This window comes from Lotus japonicus, chromosome 4 (assembly GCF_012489685.1).
Source record: "Lotus japonicus ecotype B-129 chromosome 4, LjGifu_v1.2".
Classification (NCBI taxonomy): domain Eukaryota; kingdom Viridiplantae; phylum Streptophyta; class Magnoliopsida; order Fabales; family Fabaceae; genus Lotus; species Lotus japonicus.
The window spans coordinates 65,206,087-65,217,252 of NC_080044.1; the positions used below are offsets into that span (position 1 = coordinate 65,206,087).

At 34.0% G+C, this 11,166-nt stretch overlaps 1 protein-coding gene and 1 pseudogene across 1 annotated transcript; one reads left to right on the top strand and one right to left on the bottom strand.

Annotated features, from left to right (window-relative positions):
• Positions 1-1,339: 1,339 nt before the first annotated feature.
• Positions 1,340-2,815, top strand: LOC130713159 (uncharacterized; annotated as a pseudogene).
• A 6,868-nt stretch (positions 2,816-9,683) lies between these two features.
• Positions 9,684-10,633, bottom strand: LOC130712009 (uncharacterized). The gene has a single exon (XM_057561828.1). The coding sequence runs from the start codon at positions 10,533-10,535 to the stop codon at positions 9,924-9,926; it is 612 nt and encodes a 203-aa protein (XP_057417811.1). The 5' UTR covers positions 10,536-10,633; the 3' UTR covers positions 9,684-9,923.
• Positions 10,634-11,166: the final 533 nt, after the last annotated feature.

Genomic DNA, 11,166 nt, shown 5'->3' on the forward strand with positions numbered 1-11,166 from the left:
TTTTATCAATTTTTTATCTGATATTGTTGATTTGATGTGCATTTTTGGGGGGATTTGGTACTTGGTTTAGTAGTTCTTATACGTTTCCTCCTCATTGTTATCTTCGGTTCATGCACTTTTTATGCATCTGTCATTTCGAAGCTGATTTGCAGTTGGGATTAGGTATGTAGATGGAGGGTTATAGGTGAAGGCTTTATAGAGGCTTCTTTTGTTTCTTCAGATCGATTTGGCTATAAATATCCTCAATTCTCATTCAACCACACTTCTCCCAATTGGGTCTCTGATTCTCTCCCAAGTTTGTGTGCGACACAGGTTGTTGTCTTCTACCCTCTTACTTTAGTCTGATCACTTTTCTATTATGTGGTTGAGTCTGGATTATTATAATGGATACTATTCTTAATTGATTGATTTGTGATTCTTTGTATTTGAATTTTCAGGAGGTTACATCACATACTGAGATTCAGAGGTAATAATTTTTCCAGTTCTTAAATTCATGCAATGCATTATAATCCAGTGTTAGTTATTGTTGATATTTTTTTTTTCTTTTTCTTGGCTGATAATTTTATAAAATTTGTTATGAATTAACCTCATCAATTTTTTTATGAAATTAGAGTTTTCAATATTCATGGCCTGGTACTTTTAACAGAGTAGGATAGGACCAATTCAAAGTAATTATGTAATTTTTCAATGTTCACAACTTGGTAGGAAGAGGAATAGGATTTTGATTCATGCTTTTGTGTCACTCAAGGCACTGTGTACAGAGATTCTTTTTCTAAATACACGATTTTGGTAATTTATAATTTCAGTTGATATTTCTTTTCTGTTTTGTGAGGTTTTCCATTTTCTTGATCTTCATTTCCTCAAGAATTGTATTATAAATGAGATAAAAGTTTAAGGGCACTTTTACTGTACTGTAACATGCCTTTATCCTTTAAAAAATTGTACAAAATGAAGAACGTATTTTTTGGGTTTCTTAGAGTTTACACTCTACTAATCCAATTAGAGACACTTTGAATATAGTGTGGAACATGTCTAATCCCTTTTTTAAACTAAAATCAATCATCCAAATGTCCAATTAAAACCTAGAATATGCAGATTGGTAATTATTGATAAATTTGTTCATGGTGTTCTTTTGCCAAGATCTAGGAAGACTAGGATTAACAAACCATACATTTTACATGTCATTCTCCATGTTCGAGTGAAACATTTATATGATTATATTAATAATTGTAAGCGTTGTGTACCATTGCTTGTGTTAGATTGAATGAATCACATAAATTCCACCTGTTGCACCTTGGTCTCTATAAGTAGTGGTTTGATGTGTTGTTTTTGTGAATTGTGGAGTTTGAAAAGTTATCACTGCTAAGATTAGTTCTTTTGTATTAATTTGTTGTCTAAGTTATATCAACAGCTTCCCCAAATTATTATGAAAGTTTTACACTCTATCAAGTACGCCTGAGATAAAATGACAAGGCATGAGCTTCACAAGCTCATGACTTTAAATTTTCCTTTCTATTCAAAGTTTTCCAGTTTTGTTTGTTCTATTCTGCCTCATGTTTTGCTTTCTGTTTATCCCCACTGTGTGGTGAAACATTGCTTTTGTTTTATGATCATTGTGTGGTGGAGCAGCATGCTATGTGACTTTAAGTATTTTATGTGTCTTCTTGTGCAGGAAGCCAGGAATGCCTCTCTTGCAGTTGGGATGTGCCCACAAAGCCAATGGGAGAAAGTTACCAAGGGTTCTAGGGCTAGATCAATGTCTCCTTTTGACCACAAGTTCCTAGACATAAGGACTGCTGGTGCAACACTAGAAAATTTTAAGGTGTCCACTGATGAAGGTAAAAAGTTCATGGTTGTATTTAACACTAATGAGTTACAGTTTCTTGAAGTTCCATTAATTTCTCTAAAAACGGTGATGACCAGCACTAAAACCTTTTCCCTCCTTTGCAGAATTTTTTGCTTATCGCATTGTATTGTTAGTATTGGGTATTATTCTCATGACCACAACATCCTTTGTCCGCAAATCATTAGTATTTTATTATAGCAGTGCAATGGCAATTGGGATAACTCTTGTGGTACTGATTGTTCTATATCAAGTAACTTTTTTTTTTATTCTTCAAGTTTTGAAATTTGGAATGTTCAATGTTCAACTGTAGGCAGTGTTATCAAATATCCGCCACGGCGCCATGGCCGTTTTTTGGCTTTCCGCAATGGCTGATATCCCGCCATATGGCTGCCATATTCCGTCATTAATTGTCGTGTGTGGCGGGATTTTGGCTTCCTGCCATCTGCAATTAACAACACTCACTATAGGTGTTGTTTATGATGAGTTTGCAATCAACCAAACCTTCAACTCCAACTCTTCATCTCAAGAAAACTATTCTTATGCCTTTTTGTAGATTATTGTATTGGAAACAGGTTTTGGGCTTTTATTCATCTGCAATGATATCTGATTGTTGTGGAAAATTTTTTGTTGACTTCAACATGGAATTCACTGCTTCTAATTTACAGGGCATGAAACTTCTTCCAACTGGTCAGAAGAGTTCCCTTGCTATATTTTTTTATATTCATCTGCTGTAAGTTTAACCTCAACACACTTCTCTCCAATCTTACTAATTTATAATGAGTGTGGATTATATATTTTCAACCATTACTTTAATCAGGTTGGTTTCGGTGGTTTTCTCCTCCGTTATGTCCTGACTTAATTCGTTTAGTACTTACGGAGCTAGGAATTGATCAAGACATGTATAATCCTGCATGTAAGTCACCTCCATGCTTGCTGCTTATTTGGTTAGACATCTATGCTGCTTATTAATTTTTTTTCTCCTTTATTTATGTGTATTCTGAATTCTGGTTCTTTTGGATGGACAACTTCTTTAGTTCTTTTTGTCTGTAAATTTGAATGATTTGCTATGAAAGAATGTATTGCCTAAAATAAAATGGTCCTTAAAAATGATTTTTGTAAGGTTTCCAGTTCTGCATTTTTGTGAGTTTATGTAAAAAAGAAAAGCCATTGAAGAATGAAAGCCCCAACCTTAACTTCTCATATAATGACATGAATTGTAGATTAATTAATTTTGTTAATACTAGGGTGTTCCTTGGCATTGATGTCTTAGATTGCAGTTGTGCATTGTAAAAGAGGTTTGCCATGTTTGGTGTCCTTGGAAAAAGGCATGCAGCAAGGCAACAATGAGTGTAGAAGGAGGGGACTAGAAAGACTTAAAAACTAGGAATGTTAAGATCAATTTTGTGAACTTGAAATTACTGTCAGCCTAATTTTGTCTAGGTCTTTCAAAAATTTGAAAAGATAAAAGGAAGCAAAAAAGAATGAAGGTGCTCTTTTCTCTTTTATTTACTTATTGAACCTTCTATCCCACATTGGCAAATCATTCTCTCTAAGACTCACGCTGGAAAAATCATGCACTTTCACCCCCTCCCCCTTCCCTCTCCTCAATAAATAATTGATTTTAAAATCCTAAGGAAGGGGAAGAAGAATTTTTGGATTTTGTGCTAAGTGTAGAACCTTTGTTAGTTTAGAAAAATTCTTTGTGCCAAGAAAGAACTATGTGTTGCTCTTTAAGGTTGTATTGTGAGTGCATGTGAGACCTGGTACCCCAAACTTTCTTGCACAGTGCATGTGAGTGCATGTTTGTGATTGGTTAAAGGCTTTTGTTTCATTTTTTCTTTCAAGTTTGAGTCAATTTGCATTTAGTTTCAATTTTAGTTTTATCTCATTTTTACTACATGGCAGTGTTCATGGGAGCATTTTTTATTTTTTGGGAGAATTTAAGAGCCAATAGTAATCAAGAAGTTTATGTATAAGCTATTCAAATGTTGTGTTTACATGATGTATTTTTTTGGTGTGATTTCCAATATAAGTTCCTTATCAATTGGAATTGAAGTCTTTGATTGTAAGTTTACTTATATGGGTGACATATTTTGTTTCCTTTTACCTATCTTTGTCCGAACAATCAACTAGAAAGCATCTAAGAACCCTTAGTAATGTGAGTATATTGGACTATATGTTCTTCTATAATTGGGGATTTCTATATCTCCTTATGCACAATGTTATATCGAATATTGAGAAGAAAATTGATCAGAAAGTGACTGAACTACAAAATAGATAAGTTACTGCACTTCAGTTAGAGGATAAAGTGAGATCTTAAAATGATTTGATGTCTGCCATAGATCAATGTGTGTAGTGTGTGATTCTGTGTTTTAGAGAAGTAAATATGTAATATGTATTATATTTTTATAAATGAGAACTGGCAACGTTTCTGAAACTTAATGGTGTATTGCAGAAATTGACGCTCTAATGCATGAACTTGATGAGGAAGAGATGCAAATGGATGAATTAGCAAAGAGGACTATAGAGAAGTTGAAAGAATCCACTCTTTGAGATGTTGATGCTGCTAAACCTGTTGAAAATGACTCATGACAAACTGCAGCGGTTAAACGTGATGAAAATATTTATACATATATAGAATAGTTGGTTGGTTGTCTCATACAACTATTGGTAGATAGGGATAATGAGTAATCGCTTTAGTGTGATGGTTTTAGATGATTATTTGTGAGGGAATTTGATAACGGGATATTTGAAGGAAGGTGATCATGAAAAGGCTACATCTTCTCATTTGACACTGAGCAGTAGAAAACAAAAGACTTTGACTTGATATTCATGCTATGAATAATATTGTTAAACGATATTTCACGTTAAAAAGTGAAGTTAGACCTGTCTTTTGCATTTCGATGCATGTAGGCTCATTTGCAAGCTCATGGAATAATGTTTTGTTGACACTTATCCACATCCACCTTAGATATATAAGAAGAGAAAATCGAGAAATGTGTGGAAATGAGATAGGAAAGAAAGTGAGATATGAATAAATCATTACTCTTGGATATGTGTATAGATATTTTCTTTTAGTTTCAAATATCCCCCTCATAGTCTAATATATTATTACATTTCAGCCAACTTTTCATTTTTTACTGTAAAGATTGCGCTAAAGTGTAAGTCGATAGGGGTTAAACACAATTAACATTTGAAACTCATATAATTCATATGTATAAGAAAGATAAAACATTTAAACATAAACATAAGATAATAACGACATATAATTGTTTGACTAATTAAAATTGTATATCTTAAAAAATACTTCATTGTATTATTCTATATATATATATATATATATATCAAATTCTGAATAATTGTAGTTAGCAGTGGAGTTCGTGAAAAATTATCCGTGCATCGCACGGACAAACGGGTATAATCCTAGTGTGTCTAATCCCTTCAAGTTCGCCTAACATTTGCAACATTAATTCATAAATAAAAATACAAAATCTTACCAATGTAATTTCGTGAAATCTTTACCTAAATTTGGATCATGTTTTGAAATTGATTCATGTGAACGAAAAGACACCGTTAATATAGCTCGATAGTTATATAGTTTTCATCCCAGCTGGTTTCTTTTAATTCTAGTTGATTTTGAAGTGTTATGGAATCTTCGTTATGATATTTTCCTATAAGAAAAGGAAAAAGTTCTTCATGGACATGATTGATGTTAATTGTTAAAGATGAAGTTGAATGAATTCAAAAGTGATGCTGGATGGAAGCTGTAAATAATAGTAACATGTCGACATGTAGACTGTCTGTACTACACACAAACGATGTTTTGTTTTTGAAAAGGATGTTTGCTCAACTTGAATGGAAAAAGCGTCTATAACACATAAAGACCCGTCACACTCGAGAATTCATCGACCTTATCCACTTATCCTCTTTTTTAATAATTATAATAATACTTTCAAAAAATAATTATAACCTTAATAATATATACTTTTTTGAACTCATTAATAATATATACTTAGTCCTTGCATATTCATACGCAATTCCTAATTGAAAGAGATTGTTGAATTTTCTTCGGAGCTATATATGAGTTAAGCATCACGCAGAGTTGGATTGAAAGGCTTGGTTTTCAATTTCAATAATAATACTCGGACATTCAACAAATTATAGAAACCTATGTTTTTCATTTATCTTCTTCTTTATATTATACATAATCCTTCTTTCTCTTCTTTTGTTTAATCATTTTAAGTGTTTGTTAGATATTTGCACGGGAATGACTGCATATAATTTTCCTTTCAACATGATTGATGTTAGTCTTGCATTGCACTATAATGTGGCATCACAAGCTAGCTAGCATAGTGTCACCACTTGCTCGACTGTTACCTTGGGTGTGGGTCAGTAAAAATATCTCTCATCATGAAATAAAATAGTTAGTGTTAAATATTTAAAATGTCTTTATTTAGTATTTATAAATTAAAAAAAACATTTATCTCACTCTCTATTTCACAAAAGTAGTTAATGAATTAGTTGAGCAAGCATAATTTAAGGGTTATCTAAATGATTAAACGAGTAACCTTACTAAAAATACCTTAATATAGTATTTTTCATATTTTTTAATTTTTTTGAATAATAATGATTTTTAAATACAAAGAGCAAAATAGATAGTGGAAGAATTTTATTAAAATTGTAAGGATACAAAATTTATAAACTTCTTGAAGAGGCATTCAAGGTAATGCATGGGGCTAGTTAAGATAAGCTTGATGATTTATCCCGTGAAGGCATTTGGTCTTTTTATTTTTATTTTAGTTTCAAGTTTTATTTTATATTTTATATCTTATATATTTCTTACCGATATTGGATTTAATTTTATTAGTTCATTAATCTTGATTTTTTTTATAAGCAAATTTGTATTTAACTCAAGCACAAGGGGTGCTAGAACCCAAATACAATGAGAGGAAAAAAAAAAGAACAAGAGACCAGAGAAAAGAAACTAAACCAAGTAACAATGGTACCCCAAGCCAAAACTAACCAATTATGTTGTTGTTCTTGGGACTGTCAATAACGGTTTGTTTGGTTTGAGGGGGGAGGGGATGGAAGGAAAACACGGAAAATGAAATCCTTTGCCTCCTTTGATTGGGGAGGACTAATGGAACAGAAGCGGAGATTATTTCTTTACTTGTTTTTCACTATAGTTTTTTATTATTTTTACATTATTGGTTTCTTTATTATTTATCTGAAAATTGCAACGATAGTAATTTCAAAAATATAATGATACCTCTTTCTAAATTATGTTACAATTTTAACTAGGACAAATACAATATTATTTTTGATATAAAATATATGTTATAAAAGTAATTTTAAGGATACCCAAAAATTGGAAACAACATTTTTTGAACTGTGTAAATATATTTTTAATAAATAATTTAAATTTTGTTATATATGAATTATTTTAGAAATTTTATATATGAAGGATAAAATAGTAATTATACATCACACTTCTATTCTTTCGTTCCACTTCTTTTCATTTCCATTCTACCTTACCAAACAACCTAAAAATCATCTTACTTTTCTTTTCCTCCCTTTCCTTCCTCATACCAAACAAACCATAAGGATTGAGCTGGTTTGTTGCAGCTTGATTGTATTCCTTTTTTATTGAACTTAATGCTGATTTTTTTTATACCTTAAACAGAGGTATTTTTTAGTGATTGCTTGGTGCTCGATTTGGATTTTTGGTTCTAGGTGTGGTTTGTTTGGTTTTGAAGCATGCATTCGTACATAAGGGGTTTTTGAGCTAGGTGGAGAGTGGGTTTGAGCCGGGAAGGAGAATGTGGCACCCGATATACCTGCATATATTCTGATGCATAAGTTAGTAAGGGAAGTGAAAGATTAAGTGAATGTAAGGATGAGATTGAAAGAACTTGCCTTATGATGTTAAGGATATTGATATTTATAGTAAAGGTTGGGTGAGGTCCAAGGGGTGGTCGCTTTTGAGAGGCGTTGCCCTTTGTTTGTGAAGTGTTGGATCTCAGCAATTAGGCCATGATCTCACGATGAGAAGAAAAGTGGCGGGCTTGTCAGGTTCGCCGTGAGGCGCGTGTCAACTGGGTGCGGTCACTTTCAATTTTCTCCTTCTCAAGGTACATGACACCTTCCACCGTTGGATTTGACGTCGACACGTCCAATTGGGGTCGTCACTCAGCCTTAGCACACATGCTCGATTGGGTTAGTCTTTGTCCTAGGTTAGCCAGATATGTCTCGTCCAAGTTACATTAGACCGAGACAATTCCCCATAATAATAGTCCCTCCAATCTAGCGTACAACTTGTCGATGTTCGAACTTTGTTGGTGGACGAGGGTCCCCATAATAAATTTTTCTCTCCTCCAAGGTTGTATCAATGACTACTGAAATCTAATGTTTTTATTTAGTGTCATCTTCTCTTTTTAAGCTTCATCAATCAAATAAGGTGATTGTCAAACACACATAGGATTTTTATCCTAATTTTGATATATTCACTCTCAACTTATCATCTATTTCATTTTAACATTTTTCTTTCGATGCCACTTTTTGTTTATAATCGCACAACTTATCATATCAGTCATCGTTCTCTTCTTATTTTCTCTACCAAATGTGAGTCTATTAAATGTCAACAAATAATATTCACTTTTCATCCAATTTTCAATTGGATTTTGATTCATTCATACTTGTATTTTTTTTCAAGTCATTGCCACTTACTTTATTTTCGTATCTCTCACTTCCTTACCTACACTACTTTCCTTATTTGAAAACTATCTCTCACTTCTTATTTGTCTACCGAATGTGAGTCTATTGGATGTCTAACAAATAATTTTCACTTTTCATCCAATTTTCCATTGGATTTTAATTCATTCATACTTGTCTTTCTTTTTCAAGTCATTTCCATTTACTTTATCTTTTGATCTCTCATTTCTTTACCTATCACACCATCTATCATTTTGTCACTACTTTCTTTATTTAAAGACTATCTCTCACTTCTTTACCTACACAGCATCTATCATATTTCTCATTTTTCCTTCCCTATCCCAGTTCCGGTACCATGTGGATGTCACATTCCACAATCCTATTCACAGCACCATTCATCAATTCATACAAAGTCTGGCACACAGGAATGGGATACAGCATCACACAAAAACAAAACTAGGTTTTCTTTCCTTCCACAACGCTTTATCCTGTTATCATTTCCTGCATTCATATGGCCCCATCTTATCATGTCCCTTATTGCCTCCCCACCACTTTGCCACCAAAAATATATTCCCTGCAAAAACAAAATCCAAAAATATTAATTCAATATAAAACCACCAAAGTTAAGATAATCCTAAGAAATCATATCAATAAAATAATAACAATTAACAAATTTAAAAGTAAACTCTGCGGGCGCAACACGCAACACGCAACAAACACATAAAAGAAACAAACAAACAATTATGTAAAGTGATAAACTAATAATAAAAAATTTCACCGAAAATAAATAAGAAAACAAAATATTCTTTCAAATCAACAGAAAAATCAAACGTAAAAACAAATCAACAGAAAAATCAAAACAAAAAAAAAACAGAAAAATAAAAAAAAAATCAAAAGAAAAAGAAGGTAGAGAGATTAACAGTGGAAGAACGCAACGAAATTCATAACCACACGATGAACGGAGAAGATGAAAGAAAAGGTTGATGACACGTTACGAGGGGAAAAAATGGAAAAACAGAGGAAAAAAAATACGAAGTGTCACCGAATTGACAGAAAGGAACGACGATGTGAAAGATTTATGATAATTGAATCAACAAGCATCAATCGAAATTTTGAGTGGAGTTAATTTTAAATTTAAAGTGAGATTTGATTTTATATAATTTTAGTCAAAATTGTTTTTGATTTGATGAAATTCAGTCCAGAAGCTTCAAACAGTGGCCATCAATGGCTGCCACTACCAGATATATCATCTATAATATCTATATACACACGCGCGGACACAGACGAACGAAAAACCACATAATAAGGCTTTCAGATCTACAGCCGTTACGGCGGAATCCGGCACGGCGGAGGCCGGTGGTCATCATCATGAGTCATCGGCGGCCTTGGACATGACGGAGAGTCTGCTAGGTCTCGGCCGAAAGTCTCCTCTCCTCCTCTGCTGATGCGAGGAAGGACGAATCAACGCGGAGAGCGCTCTCCTCACGATCTCCCCTTCCACGCCGCGGATCCTGACTAGCGAGTTCGTCATGGCGGATCTGCGCGCGTTGAGGCGGTTCGACGAGTACGGCGCGGCGGAGTGTGAGCCGAAGCCTTTGTGGAGACTGCATCGGAACGAGCCAGGGTGCGTCGTCGGCGAACACATGCACGTCCTCTTCTGCTGCTGATGCCTCTGGTTACTCTGCTTCTTCACCAACTGACCACCACCGGAACCACCACTTCGCGGCGCAACGGAGATAGACCGGTTCGGTGAAATTGACCGGTCCAGGGAGAATCGGACCGAGGATGATGAAGAAACGCCGCAGAGGCTGACACGTGTGGGAGATGTGGAACGGTGGTGGTGGAAGAAGGTGGTGGAGCGGGAGGAGAAGCTGGAGGTGGAGGAAGCGAAAGCGGAGGAAGGTGAAGAGTTGAATCGTGGTGATGGTGAGAGAGATCGGAGAACTGGGGTTCTGGATTTTCTAGAAGATGCCGCCATTTTTGTTACAGAGAAAGAGAAGGGAGTGAGTGAGTGGTTTTATTTTTCTTTTGAACAAACCGGGTTCGGCTATTTGGTTCGGCAAACCTAGCTTTACTCTAGGTATGTATATATAGGAATTGGGAACAACAGTGGCAATGAATGAATGTGAGTGAGTGCGTGGGGTCATATTCCTGATATTTTCTGACTGGGGCGTTTACTTTAGTGGAATTATATTTAGGCCCACTTCGTTTGGTTCTTTTTCTTTTTCTCTACGTGTCATTAGGAAATTAATTTAGGTTTTTTGAGAAAATTAATTGAGTTAATGTATTTTGATTATATTTCTAATGTCGACATGACTAGATTAGAAGAATAATAACCCCTCTCGTAATGTTTTTGTTTTTGTTTTTGTTTTTCAGAAAGGTGCGTGTACATGTGATAAATCAGAAATCGGGATTTAATGTGTTGTCATAGGGAGAATGAATTGTGAATGGAAAGTAAATAGTAGTGTTAATTAGTTACAATGTGTATTTAATGTAAAACTTATATCAGTCAAAATCATTAAATTAGTTATGTTAAGAAAGCATTGATTATGATTTATTAGGTTAGATTTTTTAATCAACGCTCAATTATATAAATTAAAATATTTTTA